The sequence below is a fragment of the Furipterus horrens genome, unplaced genomic scaffold, assembly GCF_987537825.1.
Source record: "Furipterus horrens unplaced genomic scaffold, mFurHor1.1.pri manual_scaffold_1, whole genome shotgun sequence".
In the NCBI taxonomy this organism is placed as follows: domain Eukaryota; kingdom Metazoa; phylum Chordata; class Mammalia; order Chiroptera; family Furipteridae; genus Furipterus; species Furipterus horrens.
In genome coordinates, this window is record NW_028327171.1 from 54,525,948 (window position 1) to 54,549,570 (window position 23,623).

Below are 23,623 nucleotides of genomic sequence, written 5' to 3' on the forward strand. Positions count from 1 at the left end.
CACTTGTCCCCCCACCTCTTCCCCCGCTGCCCTAGCCTAGTAGCTGCTCCTTAAACACGCTCAGCACCTCACACCCCAGGCTCTTCCTCGCTGTTCCCACCACCCAGATACTCTCTCAGCAGCTGATGGGCCAACTCTTTCAAGCCTCAATAATGGTGTGCCTGCCCATCCAACAAAAAATCGTGGCCATCTCGAACTCCAGATGCCTCTTATCATGCTAACATACTGTATGATTTACTCACCTGCTAGCACACTGTATAATTTACTTATTTGCTTATCATGGAACAACAGAGAGATGGAATGAAACCCGACCCTTAGTGAGCCCCTCCTTTGTGTCCCAGGCAGCAAAGTAGACAAATGGTATTAGCTCATTTAAGCCTCTTCCTGCCAGGAAGGAAGCACCACAAGGTCAGGGATTTTTGACCTGTTCTGTCTCTTTCGTTTAGTGATACAGATAATGTGTATCAATGTCCTGGGAGCATGCTGGCACCTATTAAGCATACAGTAAATACTGGCTCAATGAAGGTATCGTACAGCAGCAACACTAGATGCGGTTACACGGGCCTTGAAAATGCTCATCATGAAGAAAGCACTGCTCCTTTGCTCTGGCTTTCCTGAGCGTCCCGCAAGGGCCGGGCCAGCAGCAGCCCTTGGCTCCCCCTCTGCCAGACCTAAACTACTTTGGCCTGAAGCCCCCAGGACCCAACCCTTCCCTCGAGCTGTTTGAAAGCACAGGCCATTTCACTGAGAAGATGGTTCCATGCCGCAGGGAGGCGACAGCCAGGCCGGGGGGTAGGGTTAGGTGGGGGTGGGTGTTTGCCAGGCCACTGCTGCCCTATAAGGCAGCCCCTGATACCCGACTCCAACCTGTCAGCTGCTCAAGGCTCAGCCTAGCAGCCGTTGATAGAAAAGTGAGATCACTTTGCTAATCGAAAAAAGCAGAAAGTGGGTAGGTAGAGCCAAGAGGCCAGCAAGGTCACTGATTCAACCTTCATGATCAGACAGGAAAACTGAGGCCCAGTAAGAGGGCAACAGGGCTCCCCCAAGGTGACACAGCACATCACTGGGAGAGCCGGCTCCGAAGCCAGGGCCAGGCCTCCTTAGACAGCCCTGCACAGTCAAGACTTGAGTCAAGGCTTCTCTACTTTCAGCTGGAGGCACATTCCTCACTGCCCTCATCTACAGAGATTCTGAAAATGCTGGCAAGTCGGGTCCACATCTCTACACAGCCAGGAAGTTTGTAGTGGCACTAAGGAATGCTCAAGTTTGCCCTCAGTTTCCCTTCTATCCTAGCCTCAAGGTAGTGCCTCCTGACACAAAGGGAGCAGGACGCACAGCAAGAAAAGGGGGTCTATACCCATGCTCAGGAGAGTGCGGGGTGGGAGAGAGGCCACTGGCCTAGACAAAAGCTTAGCAAGATCTCGGGAAGATACATACACCCCAGGTCAGAAATGCTCTTGCAGGTGTGGCACCAGGAGAGACCCAAGCACCTGTGTGTACACAGATGTGCACTGCATGTTCAATGCAGCAATGTCTCCGATGACAGAACACTGCATCCCCCAGAGGGAAAGTGCAGAAAGTGAGGTCTCCCCATAACAAAATCCAACACATTAGTTTAAATGACCTAACAAGACCTACAGGCATCGATAGGTAAAAACCTCAAAACCATAATGTCCAGTGAAGAAACATCAAAGGGATATCTAACAACATTTATATAATTGTTTAAAATATACAAAGCAATGAAATATATACTTGTATAGTGTATACATATTAAATATATATTTCATATGGACACATCGTCGTCGTCGGCAGCCGTCCGTCTCGAGAGACGATGGTGTAGCTTCTTAAGAGTCTATTTGCACCGCCGAGAATGGTTGTGCAGTCCGACTCGGGAGTGACACGGTATCTGTCTCCTCTCGTGCTGAATCGACATCTTGCGATGACGCTGGAGTGTCCTCTCCAGTGAAGCTGAAGCTACAGAGCCTGGGCAGGGTGATATGGAGGGTCTGCTGTTGCCCATGCAGCAGACCCCCCCTCTCTTCGCAGCTGAAGGGTCCAAGGGAAAGACGGAGTCAATACAGCTTGGCTTCAGGTGCGCCGCAGGAGTTGCCGGTGTTGACTACAACGTCAAACCGCCTTAGGGACTCCGGCTCCGGATTTTCTGTCGGGGTTTACTCCCTTAGCCTTTCCCCTGAAGAGGTATGCCGCAAGGCAGCGGAGGTTTTTTGGAGTCAGAGTTTTCCTTCTCTGATATGGACACATATACATGTGATAAAAGTAAAAATACATGAATGCAAATTCCATAAATCACACCACCTTCTCATGGGTGATAGCGAACACTTCTGGAGGAGGTCAGATGGGGAAGAATCAGGGGTGGGCTTCAGCTATATCTGCAATATTTTATTTCTTTTAAAAAAATACCTAAGCAAATATGTAAAATGTTAGCTCCTATTTAACACATATAGTAGGAAAAGTAGGAAAATAAGTGTCTATTTTTTTTCTTAATTTTTCTGTTTTGATGTTTCATAATTTAATGTATGAAAATACTAAAAACATTAAAATTAAAAAAATAAAATATGACATAAGAGGAGAGAAAGCAGGGCTATACAATGTGAATTAGCTGGCAAAACTCCATCTACAGTAAGAGAAAGCTGAGAGAGCTCTGAGCACTGAGGAGCATTACTGCTGGGCCCTGATTTTCACACATTAATTTGTGGGTATAGGACCATTTAGGATCATCAAGTGTATCTTGTGAAGAGTCAAGGAAGGGTTCCTGGGAACCATTTAAAAGAAGAAAAAGCCATACACACGGAGATAGTCTCTGATTTATAGTGTGAAAACCCAGAAACTCACAGAATGGCTTACAAAAGAAATATGACTATAACTTACGCTATAGCCACACAATCAATATGCACAAGACAAGACAGAAAGATAGAAAAATGTTTATGAGATGCACCCACGTGTGGGTCCCTATGAAGTGAAATGAGTAGAGGATCCAATTCCCCGATGACACCTGAGTTATGCCTGCAAGTGGACGAGGCCACGATGGTTCCTTAGGCTTAGAGTTCTATACTCTGTGTAGAAGCAGGTCACGATGGGCTCCCAGTGGGGCCCTGTCCCTGCTCCCAGCCATCCACGTTTCCCCAAGCCCTTTCTCCTCTCACTTCCTCATACCCACTCCAAGGCCGGGACTCTGATTCCTCAGAGCTGAGTAGTCTCACGGGGCAACGAGTGGTCCCTCTCCTATTTCCAGGCTATAACAAATGCCAGATGCCATGCACATCACAGAAAAGGGCGCCAAGTCCTCAGCTCCAGAAACCAGGCAGCTGAACAGCAAGGTCCTAGCTCGTCCCCCACAGCCGTCTGCTTGAGACAGAACTTTCATCCGAAGTAAAGAGAAATATTTTCATCTCACATTCGCTCTCCGAGTCTTGCAATTCTCTGGGAGACTCCTCTCAGTAAATAACTTCCGTTGCTCATGTTTCTGATCAAAGCAAAAACTGCTCGAGGTGTCTGAAGACCGGTTAAGCAAACGGAACCAACCTACATAATGTCTTCTGACCTCTGCTCGCCAACCTCGATGAACTACTGAGCTCTTCACTCTTCACTGAGGAAGGAAGTCACCAGGTAGATCACGTTTTAACTGGAACCCGTGAAAGAAATGACGCTGTCGGATAAGTCACGGAGGCTCCCTCCGTCAGCTGTTCCCCAGGGAGCACCCTGCATTGTAGAAGGCAGGCTAACCAGAGCCCCTGAGCCATGCTCCCAGCAGGCACCTCAATGCTCTGTCCATTAGCCCCTCCTGGCTGAGGAAGCCAAAGGCACCGCTGGACCCTAAGTGAGTGATCAGGGTCCCAAGACTCTGGCCATGACTCAGAGGACAGCAGGGACTGACAAGTCTCACCAGCTTCCAGTGGCCCATCCCCAGAACCCAGGACCCAAGTCCTGCCTTACACTGACCCTGTGGTCAGGTTAGCTGATCTTAAAATAAGTCTTAGGCTGCTGAAATAACAAACACCTTGCCCTGCCAACCACAGAGCACACGTCCACTTCCCTCCTGGGGTACTTCCAGATCACTGTCTCCTCCCCAGGAGAGAAAGCTCACTCTGTTTCTGTGGTGAGTGACTGGGGACTACAGGGCGTAATGCTGCCTAATTGACGTCTGTGGGCTCAGTCACCATCTCCCTCTTCCTAAGCACAACCACAGAATATAATAAGGTATGTGAGCCAGGGGATCTCTATGCCAAACTCACTCTTTTGTAAAACAAACCTGAGCATCCACGCAGCCAGCTCAGGCGTGGCACCTATACAGGATCTGACCTGTGACTCAGGATGAGCAGGTACAGACCAGTGGTATGGGCCAGAGATGGTATTCTAGGGGTGGACTCAGGCAGGGTAAGGCCAATGGAGGGCAGAATGCAGACCCGGACGGCCCCAGGTCCACAGCAGACACAAACAGGTCCTTCGGACACCTTCACTGAATTAATTTCATCCCACCACAAGGTTTTGAGGTGGGTGCTACTATTGTGCCCCTTCCGCAGATGGGGAAGGAGTTCAGAAAAGACAAACACCTACTCCTGGCCTCCTGGAAGGATGAGGCAGACAGCTGGAATCTGCAGCCAACACCACTTCATTCAAGAAACTTGGGCTCACGCCTAGGCTAGGCTGTCCCTTGCGGCCTCCCCTCTGGCAGCTTCCCCAAAACTGCAGACAGAGTGGGGATCACAGAAGCATCAGAAAGGCTGATGATGGCAACAGATCCTCAGACAGTGGACTGTCCAGGTGAGTGTGTGAGCTGCATCTTAAAGGGTAGTTGGACAGTAAACCAGCAGAAGAGGTGTCCAGGGCACCTACTGCGTATAGCACAGGTCAGCTCACATAATGGGAGTCCACTCCAAGCACCCAGATATCCTTGTAACAGACACAGCAGGACTAGGGTTGATGGGGTGCAGACCCAGCAGTGAGACAGCAGCAGGAATCCCTGTACGACCACCCCTGTCACATATAGGGGCCGGGCCCCCAGTGGCAGAGGAGGGCCAGGCAAAGGGACAGCGGGTACCTTCAAGAAGGCTTGGGGGCCTGCACCTGCGGAGGCCCATTCAGCTTTGCTCTGGAGCAGCCTCTCAGTGGGGCGTGAAGGAAAGCCATTCAATGTACACAAAACACAGGCGAAGGCAGGGCAGTCACAGGTGGGTAAGAAAAATGTGTCAGGCTAGAAACAAAAACAGAAAGCAAACAAGCACACAAAGGCCAGCATAACCCAGAACTGGCTTCAGAAACAAACCAAAGGGACAGCAGGAGCAGGAGGCCTGGTCTCAGACCCCTCGTCCACTGACCAGCTGTGTGGCCTTGAACAAGTCGCTTGGCCTTTCTGGGCCCCAGCATCCTTATGGGTAACAGGAAGGAACAGGACTCCATGGCCTTTCCAATTCCCTCCGGCCCTGACCTCCTGTGTCGCGCTGCCAAACGAGGGAGTGGGGCTACAAACACCATGGTCCTCTGAGACCCGACATACTGAACAGAGGCTGCCAGCTGGTCCTCAGGGCAGAACCTGGAGGAGGCTGACAGCTCTGCCCCTGGCGAGCTCTGAGGGTCCCTGCTCTTCTCACACCACTCAGGGGTCCTCAAACTGCTCACAAGAAAAGGACGTGTATGTGAGGCCCCAAGGAGCAGCAGGCACAGGGGCACCAGCTTTCACAGAGCATCCCCCACGTGGAGGGACTATAATGAACCACCAAAATAAATAGACATAACATAAATTAAGAGTCAGAAAGACCGGGCTCTGATCCTGGCTCAGCTGGCAGCTGTATGGCTCTGGGCAGCAACTACACCTGCACTGGACTCAGATCCTCGCCTGTAAAACCTCGTCCTCGGGGAGAACGCACCCCTCCTCCCAGGACTGCCTGCTCTGAGGATCACACAAGGGGATGAGGTGGAATCTAGAATCTTGCACAGTGACAACTGCTTTATTGCTGATGACGATGGCAAACATCTGAGAGAGCTCGGGTGATGCTACACTCCTCACCCCCTCCTCCTGAGGCACAGCCTGGCTTGGGCAGAAGCCAATAAATGCATGTTTATCGATGGGGAGGAGAGGGAAGTCAGCAGGGAGGACTTGGACTGAGCCAATCCTAGGACCAATGGCTTCAACACACACACATCCCACCCCTCCCCCCCCAAATCTCCTACGTTCCCGTACAAGAAAAGGCTGGAAAGGACGTGTCCATTACAATTTCCTGTGCTTCGTTTCCACAGGCCAGTAACTGAGCCATGGAATATCGCTCGGGCCTGGAGTGTCCATATAGATCTTACAGATGAGGAACTGAGTGCCTTGCCAATGGAAGCCAGGGCCAGAGAGAGTCATAGAACCAGGAACACAATGCCTGGGCAAAACTCCGTACATCAACTGAATGAGCGCCTTTGGGCATGGCCTGGGCTGCTCACCAGAAAGGCTGAATAGCAGTCCCAGGCACTGCTGGCCAGTTGGGGACTCTGGACAGATCAAGTGACCAATGCAGCCAACTTCCCTATCTAAATAAGCTGGAAGAGAGATAAGTGAAGCTCCTAAGATAAAAACACACGCCAAGCCTCTCCCACCTCCCGCACCCCAGCAGCAGTGGTACTTCACAGTAATACCAAGGGGCTTGCTCTGGAAACCAGACAGAAGTGTCCAAAACACACCTGGATCTACCCAGCTCATCTCAGAGTAGACAACTTCCTGTTTGGAAAACCTTCATTAAAAGGTACAAGGAAGCCTTCCTTAAATCAAGAGACCTCTACAGATGGCCAAGGACTGCAAGGGCTGGCCATCCACATCATACAAGTGTCAGCGCATGCCCAGGACACAGCCTCCGGCTTGCATGTATACTTCACCAAGCACGTGCGCTAGCAAACACCTCCCCCAGTGCCACAAGCTTGTGCTGAGTCTCACTCTATGGCAGGCCCTGCGCTACGCCATGTCCTGGAGACACAGAGGGAAATAAGGCACAGCCCTGCCTTCCGGGAGCTTGCAGAGAGGCCAATTTCAGCACAGCTCAGAGAAGGGCAAACCAGGGTGTGGTAATCAGGGATGGCTTCCCCATACAACTGGCATCCACCAGAGCTTCATCTTGTAGGGTGAAAAGAATTAACCTGATAAAGGAGGGAGGGATGGGTGTTCCAGGACGGATGCACCTGAGAGAAGTCCCAGAGGCATGAATGGCTCAGGGTGCACACAACTCCAGGCAGCTCAGTAAGGAGAGCTGCCACTCTGAGATGGCTGGGCCAGCCCAGGCTCTGTGGCCCCCTCTCCTATTTTGGAGTCCTGACTGCCCAGGCCAGGTCTGACCAGTCTCTGCCTGCCGACCAGCCAGCACACACGCACTCAGCCAGATGCCCCTCCTTGCATCTTCTGGTCAAGAGCTGTCCTGCCAGGTACAGAAGACAAGGCCAATCTGTTGCCCCAGCTGCCTCAGCTGTCTCTTCTGTGGGACTGGGAGGTTCACATCTGACCAATTTACAATGGATGCACGTCCCCGAAGCTCCCTGACTCCCACAGAAGCTCCTTCGGCCTCCCAAAGCCAGCCTCGGGCAACCTGGAATCCCCTGGCGTTGTCTTCCTGTCCCCCAGACAAACTGAGCAGGACTCGGGGAGCCTGACTATTTGGGCAAGTCTCACGCATTTTGGACTCCCACGATGACCTGACAAGAGCAGGGCCCCCTCACAGCATGAGGTGGGGTATGAAAGGCCCAAAACCCTACTCCAAGGGATGGGAGAAAACAAGGGATATGAGTAGGCTCTAGGGATATGTGAGTTTTCCCAGTAATCTGACTTTTTGAAGCCATTTACAGTTTATACTTTGCTGAATTCCCAAAAAGACTGCTGTGTGCAATAAGATCAAGAAAACAAATCAAACACCATTAAGAAGAGGTAAACAAAACAGGAAAAGTGCTGACAGTTTACTATAAACAAGTTTGCACGGGAACCTTCTAGAACCTTCTAGAATTGGAACTTCTAGAAAGGAACATCCACAGAGAAGAGTCCATCACCCAGAATACAAGCTAGCCTTTTCTGAGCATCCACCCAGAGCCAGGCATGTGCTAGGCATGGTGGGGAAGTAAGGGATGAAGACCATGGCCTCTTCCTTCCAGCAGAAGAGAAAGCATGGACACAACTGAGAACAAAATGAGACCGCAGTGGCTGGAGCTTTCAGAGAGGGGCCAACAGTGCATTGCTAAGGGGGGGGGGGGGGGGGGATTGGGCCAGAGGAGAGAACACCATAGTTTGGGGAACTGAGGAAGACTCAAAAAACATGAGGACACCCTGTGCTATGGTCTGAATGTTTGTGCTCCCCCCCCCGTCCCCCCAAATTCATATGTTGAAATCCTACTGCCCAATGTGATGGTATTTGGAGGTGGGGCCTTCGGAGGTGCTTGGGTCATGAGGATGAAGCCTTCATGGGATAAGTGCTCTTGTAAAAGAGGCTCCAGATGCCCCTTCTGGCATGTGAGGGCACAATGAGAGGCTGGCAGTCTGAAACCTGGGAAAGGGACTTTGGCAGAACCCGATCATTCTAGCACTCTGGTCTTGGACATCCTACCTCTAGAACTGTGAGGAATAAATTTCTAATACCTATAAGCCACCCAATTGGTGGCTTTTTGTTATAGCAGCCCAAACAGACTAAGACAAAATAACACTGTTTCATGAGCTTGCTCCACTGCCCTACAATTGAATCCACAGGCATTGTGCCTTCTAAAAAGATGTGACGAGTCCCCCTCTTCCAACATACCTACTCAGGAACGATTAGTAGCAGCCACCACTTAGCCACCTGTCATGTGCCAGGACCTCGGTGCTGCCCCACTTTTATCTCATGGACACCTTCTAAGGTCATGCATGAGGGGCTGATGGCTCAGATGGGTTACAACCAGGGCCACACTGTTCTGAAATGTCACAGACTACATTTGAGCCCAAGTCTTGGGCACCAAGCCATGCGCCCCTGCCCTGGGGCCTCTCCTTGGCAGGCATGGAACCGACTCTGCTGGTGGCGGGAAGGGTGGTGAGCTGCAGTAAGGAGAGGAAGAGGAAGAACAAGTGGGCTCCCAGGCCAGATCAGAGCAGGGCAACAGAGGCCAGCCTCTGGAACAATCCTCGGACCAGCAGGATGATCACTTAATGGGGCTCCTTAACTGTAATTACCCCCATACATAAAACAAATGGCTTTAATTTAAAAGACATTAACAGCAGGCTTTGCGCCAGGTCAGGGCCTAGCTCACTGCTCACAACAGGCACCACTTCAAACACGGTTGGGTGCAGAGTTGCCTCCTGGAGCCAGGGCTCTGTGGCCTGGGAAGGAGGGCTGGAAGGTGATGTTGCCCGTCTTCCTGACCCGTCCTTAGCAACTGTGAGTGGCTGGGAGGCCAAAAGCAAGAACCCTGGACAGGGAAAGGTGGGAAGAAGGGAAGTAGAGTCATTCCCAGGTACTCCCTGCCCTGCCAGGTGTTCAGAGTGCCTGTGTGCTGCCATAGGTGCAGGGGGCCTCGTTCTCAACCCCTCCAGCCTCCACCCAGCTCCTCCGCTCCACTAGCCTAGCTGCCTAAACTTGCTGGGCCAGGCAGAGTGGGGAAGCTCCCATTCACCGTTGTGTATGGTTCTGAGGTGGGAATCCAAGCACCCCTGACAAGTGAGGACGGAGACTCCACGCAGTCAGCCACACTCACGCTGCCTGTCCGGACCAGCACACAGGTCACTGCACCCCTCCCCATGCCTGCTGCATGCTTGGGCCACTCACCCAACTTCCCACCAGGTGCCAGGGCACCTGAACCGCAAACCTGATGCTTCAGCGAGCTTGTGGTGGGTGAGAGGGGCTCCACCAGCACAGAGCTGCAAGAAACACATTTCCCCTTTTTAAGAGGAAGTCAGCCTCCCTGCCCCAGGAGGGCACATGCTAAGTGTGACGGAGACCCCAGCTGGAGTGGAAAGGTTGCACCCCTCTTGAGTTGCAGAGCTGGTGGGCGGTGCTGGGCTGGGGTCACAGGGCGGGTACCGAGCAGGGGCGAAGAGGTTCCTGTAAGCTGACACACCCTGCACCCATCCACACTCTTTCCTCTGCCGAACTGCAGGGAAGCGCTGACGGCCTCTCCATCCAGTATCTAACCATCCTGGCTTCTTTTCCATCCACCGTTTTTCAAAGGGTCTCATCAAAGCAAGTTTCTGCCGCGCGCAGGAAGGAAATGACCGCCCACAATCACCACGCAGAGTCCCTTTCCTTTCAGTCTCCCTTTCTAAAACACTGGGGGGTGTTGTGGGGGACGCTAGTGGAGAAAGTACAAAAAGAGCTCTGCACACACCCCAGGCTTGCACAGTGGCAGAAACAGCGCGGATGGTCTCCACGCACCGGTCTCACGCAAAGCAACCGCGGTGCAGCAGCGCCCTCCAGCGGCCACGAGAAACACTGCACACGGCTCCTTGGGCCAGCCTGGTGACCCACCCTAGAAAACACTCTCCTGGCTACACTGGGTTCTTGACCCTCAGGGAAAGCTGGCGGTCCAGTGTGGCCTGCACTTCTGCAGCTCCTCCTCCTGGCTGGGAGACCCACGCTGATCCAGCCTTCAGCGCGCACTTCCAAGCAGGACACACCTCGTGGTTTTCCTCCAATGAATACTGCTCCCCCAGTACTGACTCCCTGGACCATCTCTGGCTCACGGCAGATGGAAAACCAACCCCGAGGGACCCGCAAAGATTTGGCCTCTTGGAGATTAGTGTGATGCCCTTCCTCGCCAGTCAGAGATATCTGTGGGGACACAGGGAGGTGAGACCTGGTTGAGATGGGTGAAAAACAGGCCTACATTGTGCCTCTGCTGTGGGGGTTTATGGTGAGCCAAAAGGGGCCAGGAGCTGCTGGCAACCCCGAGCCTCAAGTCACTGTCCCCTCCACCTGGAGTCTGTCAACTCCCTGGGAGGACTGACTGCACGGAGGGAGAAGTTCTGAGTTTTCTTCCTGCTCCAATGCTTGGTGATTCTGCGTGGCTCTGTGAAGCAGAGGGAGACTGAAACTGCACTGGCAGCAAGCCCTCTTTGTTCAGATCCAATGTGTATACTTTGGGCAGCTGAGCAGAGAGATGATACGGATGGTGAGGTAGGCTACAGCCCGCCTCCCAGTACTCCCCTCGTCACGTCACACAGCCCAGCCTCATGGTTTAGTGTGAGAAATCAGGTAAGCCACCAGATGTCTCAGCCTTGGAGGGAAGCGGAGGAATGCCTTCATGGGTCACAGTGAAGCCCAGTGGAGACGTTTGTGAAAGCTCCTTTATAATCTCTAAAGTGCTGAAAAAATTCTGTTACTATTATTCTCCTAATCAGGTCTTCATAGTAGTAACACCCCCCTCCCCTTAATTTAGGCAGAACATGACAGTGCACATCAGAAATTTCCAAGTCATGTTCTCTTCAGAATGCAAGTGTTTCCAGTGATGTTACCTCTTGCAGGGTGGGGAGGAGAGTCAAGGTACCTGTTTCTTCTTGTAAAATGCATCTTAGTAAATATGTAAGAAAAAATACCAAATACATGTATTCCGTTTGTCCGCAACAATAGTGTATTGTCATCTCATCAGACATCATTAGGGAAATGCACATTAAAACCACAGTGAGATGCTACATCATACCCACCGAGATGGCTATAAGCAAAGTGACAAACAACTGCTGGCCAGGATGTGGAGAAAACTGGAGCCCTCCTACATTGCTGCTGGGAATGAAAATGGTATAACTACTTCTTAAAACAGGCTGGCAGTTCCTCAAAAAGTTAAACAGAATTACCATATGACCTAGCCGTCCCACTCCTAGGTATATACCCAAGTGACCTGAACACATACATCCACACAAAAACTTGTAAATGAATGTTGACAGCAAATTATTCATAATAGCCAAAAAGTGGAAACCTAAATGTCCATCAGCTAATGAATGAATAAAATGTGGTATATCCACATAATGGAATATTATTCAACCATGAAAGGGATGAAGTCCTGACACATGCTATAACATGAACCTTAAAAACATTATAGTAAGTGAAAGAAACCAGACACAAAAGATTACATAGTGAATGACTCCATTTATATGAAATGCAGAGAATAAGCAGATTCGTGTGTGCCAGGGTCAAGGGGGAAAGGGGAATAGGGAATGACTGCGGAATTGGCCCTGACTGGTGTGGATAATTTGGTTGCGCGTCATCCCCCAAAGTGAGAGGTCACTGGTTTGAGTCTCCCTTCCCCTCACTCTAAAAATAAATAAATAAAATTGTATAAAATCACTGAGCTGTATATTTTAAAGGTGTGAATTTTAGGGCATGTGAATTATTTTTTTTAATTGCAAAAAAATTTTAATTATCTGTCTTTTTAAAACTGGCCTACAGAACAAAGAACAATCAGGAAAGCATGAGGAATTACTGACGTCGAAAGCTGGAACATTCCATCAGTGCACAGAAGCTCCCACAGCATTTATCAATCACTCATGTATCAATGTATTGTACTTCATCTGTATGATGATCCATGGCCTCTGTTTACTGGCTTTACCTTATAATTTTAACACATACCTATGAAACTATCCAGAGTTTATTGTATATGACATAGTAATTCCTACAGATCCATGACTGAAGTCTTCCACGAAAGACATACTGGTACACAAACTACTACAGTTGTTTCATGAACACAATTTAGAGGAGTTCCACTGTTAAATGCATTTGGTAAAATAACAATGTGCTATAAATTCTATAGTATAAAACGCCAGCCTATCTTTTCAAAGAGCCTCTCATTTCAGGACCCATTTCTTGGGTCACCTCTTCCCCAGACTGTCAAAACCTATTCAAAAGTTTCATTCTGTACTACACGGCTATAAGAAGAAAGGAACTCAACTTATGCACTCCTATGTTCATTGCAGCACTGTTTACAATAGCTAAGTGCTGGAAATAGCGTTAGTGCCCATCTGTAGATGAGTGGATCAAAAAATTGTGGTACATTTACACAATGGAGTACTATGTAGCAGAAAGAAAGAAGGAACTCCTGCCATTTGCAACAACATGGATGGAACTAGAGAGAATTATGCTTAGTGAAATAAGCCAGGCAAAGAAAGAAAAATACCATATGATATCACCTAATACAGGAAACTAAAGAACAACACAAACAAAGGAACTAAAAAGAACAAAGAGCAGAATAGCAGTCAATAGGGGGGAGGGGAGAGGGAGAGAAGGGGGATAAGTAAGGGAAGGGATTAGTCAAAGAACCCATATAAATGACTCATGGACATGGACAACGGGGAGGGATATGATTGCGGGAGAGGGGGTGGGTTGGGTGGGGGAGAGAAATTAGGGGAAAAGGGGACAACTGTAATTGAAAAACCAAAATAAAAAAAAATAAAAAATAAAAACATTCAGAAAACCAACAAATGAATAAAACAACTGTTTATATTTAAAAAAAAAAAAACAACTTCCGGCCAAGATGGAGGCTTAGACGGACACGCTAGGTCTCCCTCTACAACTAGAGAGGAATACAACTACTTCAAAACAAAGGATAACTAGAAATTCCAGAAAATAAAACTACACGGAAGCCCAACATATGAAGTTATAAACCAGCGGTGCCATTTGGGCAGGTAAGAGTTAAAGAGGGCAGCGCTGTTTGCGATCGCACCTGAGACCGCGGCGGGGCGGCAAGAAATCCCAGCTGCGGTCGGGCCCCTGGCAGTGCGCGAACCCCAGCGCTGGGGAGAGTAGCCACCGCATCGCCTTGAACAGTGAGGCCCAGGGGGGTGGGAGGACGGATCCCGGTCTCCTAGCTGAATAACTGTGTGAATCCATCTTGGAGCCCCGCCCCCAAAGAAAGCACCACAGGGCTGCGAAATAGGTCGCGGACAGGCGCCAGTCGCTGGGTCGTGACGCGTACACAGGCACTGCCCCATACAGCCGGCCCAAGAAAACAAAACGCATCTGTCAAAATGAGGCAGACAACTATAGAAATCCCGGTGACACAGCTCACCAGGCATCAGATAGAGAACCTGACAGATGAACAGATAAGAAACCTGTCAGAGGCTCAGTTCTGGGCCATTGTTATCAGGTGGCTTACAGAATTCACAAAAGAGCAGGAAAAAGATAAGAAAGAAGCGAAAAACATTCATAACGAAAGGAACAAAACCGCATACGAGACAGATGGTGAGGAAAAAAAATCCAGAGTTCATTTCAACAAACTGGAATATGGAGAAGGAACAAGCAGTCAACCAATGCAGAGAGAGGAAATGGGAAGCAACAATGAGAGGATCAGAAACCTCTGGGACAGCTATAAAAGGCCCAACATAAGAATCATTGGTTTGCCAGAGAGTGAGGAAGATGAACTAGAACTTGAAAAATTGAGTGAAAATATAATAAAGGAGAACTTCCCAGACTTGGGGAAGGGAATAGACTTGCAGGTCCAGGAAGCAAGGAGAGTTCCCAAGAGACTGGACCCAGGGAGAACCACTCCAAGACACATTATAATCAAAATGTCAAAAATTAAAGATAAAGAGAGAATCTTAAAAGCAGCAAGAGAGAAGAAAAGAATTATGTACAAAGGGGTCCCAATTAGACTATCAGCTGACTTCTCAAGGGAAACCCTACAGGCAAGAAGGGACTGGCAAGAAATATTCAAAGTAATGAAAATCCAAAACCTACAACCACGAATACTCTATCCAGCGAAATTGTCATTCAGAATAGAAGGACAGAGAAAGTGTTTCCAGGACAAAATAAAACTGAAAGAGTTCATTAGATCCAAACCACTGTTATATGAGATGTTAAAGGGACTGGTTTAAAAAACAGAAGCTAGGGAGATGAAACAAAGGCAAACTAAACAGGCAACGAGAGTGGAAAAGGAACTGTGGGTACGGGAAGCATATTGGGGGGAGGTCAACAGGGAGGGGGAGTGGGGAGAGGGAGGGAGATGATATAGGAATTGGGGATCATGGTAGGAGGGAATGGAATAGACGGAGAGAGGTTGGGAGGAACTGTATGCACAACTAATGGACATAATCTAAAAGGGGGGGACAACTGGAGGGAGGGGGGCCACCGGGTGGAGGGGAGCAGAGGGAAGGGAAATTGGCACAAATGTAATATTTTAATCAATAAAACACATTAAATCTGAAAAAAAAGAAAGGAACTCTTACCCTTTGCAACAGCATGGATGGATCTGGGGATTATTATGCTAAGTGAAATAAATCAGTCAGAGAAAGACAAATACCACATGATCTCACTTATATGCAGAATCTAATGAACAAAAGTAAATTGGCAAACAAAAGAAAACCAGAGGCGTGGATACGTGGAACAGGCTGACAGCTGTCAGAGGGGAGGTAGGAGGGGGACTGGATGAAAGAAGGTGAAGGGATAAACCAAAGAACATATATACATAATTTAGGAACAAAGACAATAGTGTGGCGAAGGCCAGGGTGGGGGATGGAGGTGGGCAAAGGGGGGGAAATGAGGACATCTGTGATAGTGTCAACAACAACAAAAGAAAGTTTCATTCTGGTGCAAGGCACCTGTGGCTGTGACTAGCTGGAGAACCTGCATTTCAGGGCCACCTTCCTCAATGAGACAGCCAGCAACAAGGTCTTTACACTCAGGCTTCCTTCAGGCCCCAACTATGAGCTGAGCTACTCATCTTCTCAGAGACACTCACAGTTTTGCTCTTGCAGTAAAAGGACCTCTGGAAATTCCCCTTGTGCACAAAGAGCTCTGTCTTGTCACTCTAGTCCTCAGCATATACTCCTCTGGGAACCAACAATCATTTTTAAGTATAGAATGAACACGGCTTCCTCCTTATCGCTAACTTACCATCTGGAGACTGAGCCACCCAGTCACATGCTCTGAGGAGGCTGAAGTTTGATGTATGAGGGGCAGATTGCCAAGAACTCTTTAATTATTTCTTGGATTTAATTAAAACAGCCATCAGCCAGTCAACTATAAAATATTATTGAGCAGCTAGAATGGGGCAGGCACTGGGCTAAGAATATAACAGTTTCCATTGTTCCGTGCCTTCTGTGTGGAGGATGCGCCACTAGACTGGCTCTCCTGGCCCCTTACTCCCGCCCCCCTCTCCTTCCCCACCACACACACACATACCTCCCTGAGGACAGGATGAGATAATGATCTGGTAGTGAGTGCAGGAGGTATGTCTGCCCTGGCCTCCCCTTCTCCTCTCCTCTGGAATTACCCGCAGTTTGCCCATCCCTGCAGGAAGGCTAGTGGCCGTCCAGAGGTGCCTGTCCCTCCAGAAGTCTATCTGGTTCTATGTCCCAGGTTTGGCGGCTCCTGCTCCCTGTGTCTGTCACTTCCATTCAGGCCAGAAGTGGGGGTGGCGATTATGGGGTTCCTGCCTATCTCGATAAATGAAGAAGGTAAGTTATGCCCCTGCCCTCATGGAGATTACATTCCAGCAGGGAGAGGCGACAGCAACCAAAGAGGATAGTTATTTTCTCAGACTGGTGGAGCACACTGCCCCCTACGGCCTTCTCTGACCGAAGCTCTCGCTTCTAGATGTCCCCATAGCTCACATGCTCACTTCCTTCAGTCCCTGCTCCAATGTCACCTTATCAGTGGGGCTGTCCCTGACCACCCTGACACACATATGAGGAGGGACACCCAAAAAACCCGGATTAAAAATTGTGTATTTATTCTTACATGTTTAAACTTCAATCACCTTCAAAATACACTCCATTTGATGCAGACACCTGTCGAGACTTTTTTCCACTGCTCAAAACAGATTTTGAACTCGTCAATTTTGATGCCGTTTAGTGCTTCCAACAGTTTTTGTTTCATCTCTTCCACATCAGTAAACTGTTTCCCTTTGGGGACTTTTTTCATCCAAGAAAACCAAAAAAAGTCATTCAGCGGCAAGATCTGGTGAAGAGGGAGGGTGAGGCACGGGAGTCAGGCTGTTTTGGGTCAAAAACTGCTGAACACTCAGTGCAGTGTGGGCAGATGCACTCGTATATCACCCCATCATGAAATGGGCAAATGTGCTGAAAGTCTTCAAAAAAAAAAAAAAAAAATTCACTGAGGCCGAATGCAGCCTCTCACAACAACACCAGCTAGTAGTACACTGATACTGATGGGTTTCTAGAACAGTCGCCTAGCAGGGGAAGCCTGTATAACAAGGGACCTGTCCTTCAGAAGATAATTCTGGTTTTGGGGTGTGTCCCCCCTCGTACATTCCATGTGTCCTTATACTGCTTGACTTTTTTCTATACAACTTATTGCAATCTGACTTACTCTGCATGTACCTGTTATGCATGTAGAGTCTACCTCCCACACATCCCCCACGACCCTAGAATGTAGGCTGCATGAAGGCAGGGGCTTGGTTCTGTCCCCACTGTTCACAGGGTAAGCGATCAAAAACATCAGCTGAATGAATGAAAGAACAAATAAATGAATATGTGCTACAAACAAGGTGATGAGAAAGATAATGAGGGCCGGGGTGGGTGCTGCTTTAGGAAAGGGGTTCAGGGAAGGCTTTCTGAGTGGTTAACCTCTGGGTCGTAACACAGTGATAGCACAAGAGAAACACCACAATGTAGTGATGCTGTGGTACCCTTCTGACGGGGTGCCCACAGTGGCTGCAGGGGCCTGGCCACCCAGAAAAGAAGGGAGGAGGTAGCAGCAGCGTCCTGTCGGTGCTGAGTGATGCCAGGGCACTGGGGCCTGCTCGTTGTGTTGATTTCCCCAGAAGTTGGCAGAGGAGAACCATGTTGTGAGACCGGACACACAATGACCAACACAGCAACACTGGACTAAATGCATTACAGCATGGTGCCATTTCATCCTCTCCCCACACGTGAAGTGGGTGTTTAATCCTCATTTGACACAGGGGACTCGGAGGCCCCAAAGGGCAAGGGGGATTACCCACAGTCACCCACCTAACAACTGGCCAACTGGGGTTGACTGACACTCAGTGCTGTCTCACTCCCTCTGGGCCACTTTATGCCCGACTCACTTAGTTTTGCAGCAGGAAAGGATATACTTGAGTGTGATGCTAAGCAACAGGGGTTCCTGGATGGCATGGATTGTGACTGACCCATTCCTGGATGGCATGGGCTGTGACTGACCCGTGTCTATGTCCCCTGCAGCTATGAATTCAGAGTCCCGCATCCAGCAGGTGCTTGGTCATTCTTGGGGCTTCAACATGCAGTGTGGGCTCCTGAAGGGTGGGGCAGAGATGGCTGATGATCTATCCCAAAACTTGCTCTCCTTCCTCATTAACTGAACCTCCCTTTTTTAATTTTTCATTTTAGAGAGAGAGGAAGGGAGGAAGAAAAGAGGGTGAGAAACATCAACTGACTGCCTTCCATGCTCACCCCATGGGACCAAGCCTGCAACCCAGGCATGTGTCCTGACTGGGAATCAAACTGGCAACCTGGCGGTTCACCGGACAATGCTCAACAAACTGAGCCCCACCAGCCAAGGCAAACCTCTCTTTTTTTCTAACTGGATACTCAGCTCAGGTTCTCCATCCTGCTGCAGTAACACAGATGTGATGGCTAAATCTCTAGCAGCCACCCTGGGCCATGAAGACAAGGGCCACTCCTTAGAAACAGTGGCACAGATTGCTTCAAGGAGCCTAGGGCCCAGACACCTTCACGAAGCGCCCAGGAATGCCTATCTCTGGACTTCATTTAGATGAGAAATAAAGCTCAATCTTGCTTAAACCACCACTATTTGGGGGTTTTCATGGCATATTCTCCCAAACCTGATAAACAGCAAGGAAGGGCTGTGGAAGAGAAAAATCTTGGCCTAAATTTAAGAAGTATAGGATTCCACTCAACAGACAGAACAGGACGACAGAGCTCAGAAGCTTTTCCTACAGCTCAGGGAGAAAAGTCTGGACAAGGAAGCTGCAACCAGCTGCTGCTGTGGGTTTAGAATGCTGGAACAGCCTGGGACGACTGTCAGCCAGGAGACTTTGAGCAGAAGTGGTCTGATAATAGCAGCATTTTAGTAAGGTGAATGTAGCAGCCTTTCCTGGGTGAGCAGAGCCAGGAGAGCTTGGATGAAAGAGAGCTATTCAGTCAAATGTTTCCTGAATGCCTAGTAGGTGCCAGGCATTGTGCTTCCAGGAAAGACTACACAGGCGAGAATCCCTGAGCTGAGTCTGGAAGATGTCAGGTGAGCGCCAGGCCCTCCTGTATCCTTTCAGCAGTGACTCCCATGCCTGCTTCCATTGCCCCTTACAACTCAGATTCCCAGGCCCACCCAGGACAGTGTGACCCTCAGACAGGGGCAGGGCTCAAGATTCTGTTTTCTTAGTAACTATCCCCAAGCAATTTCATGTAGTTGGTCCACAGACTTATTAAATAGGCTAGAAGCAGCTCCTTATCTGGTACCTGGAACATAATAGGTTTGGGTGTTTATTAAACAGGTGAACAAATTACTTCCATATTGTTAGAAGACAATAAACAAGTAGATTTTAAAAGACTTTCTATAATAGTTAAAACATTTTCTGGTTAAGTGAAAATGGGTTTTTTGCTTGTTGTTCGTTTTTTTAGCTATTTAATTAACTACAGTATAATCTAAGGTCACTGATAACATTCTATGACCTATTCCTGCAACCATCCCAGCAAAAAGGTGTCTCTGTGTCACTTAAATACAGCCTGAGAGGAGACCTCCACATGTGGGCATGAGTTCTGCTCCAGCTCACTGGAGCCCTGTTCTGCATCTTGCAGACATGGTGGAGTCCCAGAGCCCAGCCTCAGGGAGGACCTACAGGCTCCAGGCTCTCTCTAGACAGCTGGGTGGGCAAGAAGCTGCATTCCTCTTCCCAAAGTGTGCTCACACACTTCAAGGCAACTCTCTCTGGGAGTGAACTTACAAGAGAGAAATGCTCCTTAAAGTGGAAACATGGTACAAAGGGGAAAACTCTGGTCCAGGATGCAGGTCAGTAACCTCTCCACCTCATGCCCGAATTAGCCCGGGGCAAGTTCTTCACCTATTGTGCAATATGCTTTTTTTAATTATTATTTTTATTTTTAATCCTCACCTGAGGATATGTTTTTATTGACTTTAGAGAGAGGAAGAGGAGAGAGAGAGAAAGAGACATCAAGGGGAGAGTGAAACATTGATCAGTTGCCTCCCACACCTGCCCCAATGGGGGATCAAACCGGCAACCTAGGTATGTGCCTTGACCGAGTATCAAAATCCTTTTGGAGTATGGAACAAAGCTCCAACTCGGCCAGGGCTGTGCTATATGCTCTTGAAGATCCCTTCCAGCTGTGGTGTAACCAGGGTGAGAATTTCTACAGTTTGCTTCTTCCTAATTAATACTGAAAAATGGTTGTCGGTATAAAAATGCACTCCCATATGGATGATGTTTGCTGCTGGGGATACAATATTTAAGATAAATCAACACCCATGTCCTTAAGGAGTTTGTAGTCTAGAAAAGCAGACAAATAATTCATTCAATAATTATATGGTGACAACTGTCATAAATGTTACTAAGAAAAAGTACCTGGTGCTATGAGAGAGTATAATGAGAGCCCAGGAAAGATTTACCAAGCAAATATGACATTCATGCTGAGACCTGAAAAGAGAGCACCACCAGTTAACAGGAGCAATTTTCTGCTAGAACTGATAAATCCTTATCTGACTATGGCCATCTGGCTAAAGATGCTCAAATCCTCACACTTCATGCTTCAACAGGGTGGTATTAATACCTCAGGTCATTTGCAGCTGCCTCCAGGCCTTGGGTGGCAGCTGTGCCTATCAGAACTGGGCCCAGCAGAGGGAGAGAAACACATAAAACACAGACTCCAAGCTGGACCTGCCCCTGGACCAATATTTCAGTTGCTGACTATGTGCCGGGCATTATGCATAGGGATAGGAGACAAGACACAATATTATCACAGCACCAGGAAAGCACACAAGGGAGGAAGAGGAAGATGTGCCTTTCAAATGGGGTTCCTTGCACAGCTCCAAGGATGTGATGGTATCTGAAGATAAATAAGACTTGGAAATGGAGAGAGGAAGCATCCTGAAAGTAGATGACATAAGCAAAGGCACAGGCTAGAAAGCACTGGGTATGCAATGAGCTGCACCTGGAGCTCAGGATGTGGGATGGCAGAGATCTGGCAATGATGTCGAGTGGGACTGAGTTGCTACAACTGACTCAGAAAGGGAACAGATGACAATTCTGGTCTTCAGGGTGGTGTCCAGTGTCAAATCACAGTTCTAGACTGACCTGATGACCAAGGGCTTTTGGTCTTCTCCACTGGACTAGTGCAGAGTTTCTCAAACATTAAGAGTCCTAAGGATCACCTGGGACAGGTTGCCAGGCCCTACCTCCAGTTGGAAGATTCCAATTAAGTAAATCATGATAAGCCCCAGGCCAAAAAACCCAGGTAAGACAGTGGACCCCAAGGGCCCCTCCAGCCACAAGCTCCAGGCCCTGGATTCTTGGCCTCCTACATCATGAACTCCAGGCCTGGGGGACCTTTCCTGATTATGGTGGGTGTTCCTGATAAGCAGGGGACAGACCTTTGATGCTATATGGGGAAGCAGGAATGGAGACCTGTGGAGGGCTGGGCCTGAACTCTCTCCCAGTCTAAGGACACTCAAGAGAAGTGAAAGCTAAGAGTACCCAAGGGTCCAAAAGGAAAAGGACATTCTAGGCAGACAGTACAGCTCGTGTAAAGGCATACTCAGTACAAGTAAGATATAAGATGCATCAAGGCAAAGGATGAGAAGCAAAGCTGGAGAGGAAGGCCAGGCCCACAGCATAGACAGCCCTACCAAGAACTTGGGACTTGATTCTGTACGCAATAAAAAGTCACAGTAGACCCCTAAACCTTGCGGGATCCCGGAAACAGCTCCCCTGAGTCATCCACTGGGCACGAACACATAGAACACTACACTTGCCTCATTACCACTGCCCACCTCCAACATCAGTTCCCACTCTTTAAAATCATCTACTACTCCCACCCAGAAATCAGACCTTGGATCCCTTCTGTGCAACAAGTAGGTCAAAATGAGGCAAGTAATTTGACTGAGGCAATTAACTTAACCCAGAAACCCATCCTCTGGCATGATGAGAAGTTGGTCCAGCTTGGAACAAGGGGGCCAGTTCTGCTCTCCCCAGATCATATCTGTACCTCTTACAGCTTTCTTTCTCTTCCTCCCTTGGAGAAACCCGCAACTTCCCTAAATGAGATCCTGACCCTTGAGGGGATGAGATGGTTCATACTGCCTGGGTTTGGGCGTGACCAGTTCTCATTTAAATATCAGTACCTTAAAAACTATAAGAAATGTCACAGCAACTTCAACAACTCAAGCGGACTCAGTAAGACCCCGTCGAGAAGACTGCACAGAATCATTATTGGTGCCTCCAAATGACCTGCTTCATCCTCAAAAATCAAAAGACTGAGGGGAATAAAAACAGATGCAGGTTCTGAAGGTACTGCTGAATCTTGCAACGCTAGCAAGGAAGGGGTGTGGCGATTCTCTCGAGGGGGCCAGTTAATGGGGCCGGGGGGAGAAAGTTATCTGGTCAGGGTTGTCAAGTTAATACCGTGTCTCCAATCCCGCACAGGCTGAGTGCATCTGGCTCCCCGGACACGCCCCCAGACGATACTTTTAGCTTGCTGTGAAAGCACCTTTCGGCGGGGGCCGGTGGTGAGGGGTTAGGCTTCTATAGGCTTTGGAAGTGGGCAGCGCAACGAAGACACTCCCCTCACAACCCCCGGAACCTGGCCGGGCGCGCGCACTGGCCGCCCCGGAGGCTGGGTGGACCACACGCCCAGAGCCCCCAGCTGCGGCCCCGCTCACCTTGCACTTGAAGCCGCCGGCAGGCGGCAGCAGTTCCCGCAGCAGGGCCTTGGCCACCTCGCGGCTGGCCTCCTCGCTCACAAAGTGCAGGTTAAGCACCTCATGAGCTTCGAACTTGGCGAGGCGCAGCAGGGAGCGGAGCGCGACGCGGGCCTTGGCCTGCAGCGCAGCATTGTGGTCTGCCTTGGTAAACATCATCAGCAGGTGATAGTCCACCGGGCTGGCCACGCCGCCCTCCAGGCTCTTAGCCTTGGAACCCAGGGCGGGCGCCACGGAGCCGCGCGCCAGTTCCGCCGCCAGCGGCTCGGGCACGTAAGGGGCTCCGGCGCGAGCCTCCTTCAGCCTCTTGGTGGCGCTGGAGAAGGTCTCCCGGCCCGAGCCTAGGTAGTAGAAGGCACAGACGGCAAGCGCCGCGGCCAGCAGCAGCGCGCAGTAATGGGAGCGCACAGCGCCCAGGCGCGCCATAGCCCGAGCGCATGGGGGTCCGCCTCGGAGGATACCCATGCACCAAGGACCAAGGGACCTAGCAGCCGAAGAATACCCGCGGACACCGGTAACCCCAGCCACTCAGTGGCACCCGCGGCTGGAGGCTGCCATAGAGGGGGCGGAGCCACGCTTCCCGGAGCCAATCCGTGGGCGCTGATGCGCGGAAAGGCGTGGCCAGATGCTGGGTCCTAGGTTCAGAGGGATTAAAGCTGGGATGAACAGCGCGGCCGTAGTAGCCGCCCCAAAGTGGTTCTGAGCAAATGATGAGGACTCCGATGTGGAGAAGGCGAGCAGCCTGTCCGAGCTGTGAAAACTATACCTGTTAAGTACCTAGCCACAGA

General features: G+C 49.7%; 1 protein-coding gene across 1 annotated transcript in view; it reads right to left on the reverse strand.

Annotated features, from left to right (window-relative positions):
• Positions 1 to 23,385, reverse strand: part of XXYLT1 (xyloside xylosyltransferase 1) — a 179,655-nt gene extending 156,270 nt beyond the window's left edge. The window contains exon 1 of the mRNA XM_090283280.1: positions 22,797 to 23,385. Within this exon, the coding sequence (XP_090139406.1) occupies positions 22,797 to 23,300 (504 nt within the window). The 5' untranslated portion in view covers positions 23,301 to 23,385. The remainder of the gene's footprint in view (positions 1 to 22,796) is intronic.
• Positions 23,386 to 23,623: the final 238 nt, after the last annotated feature.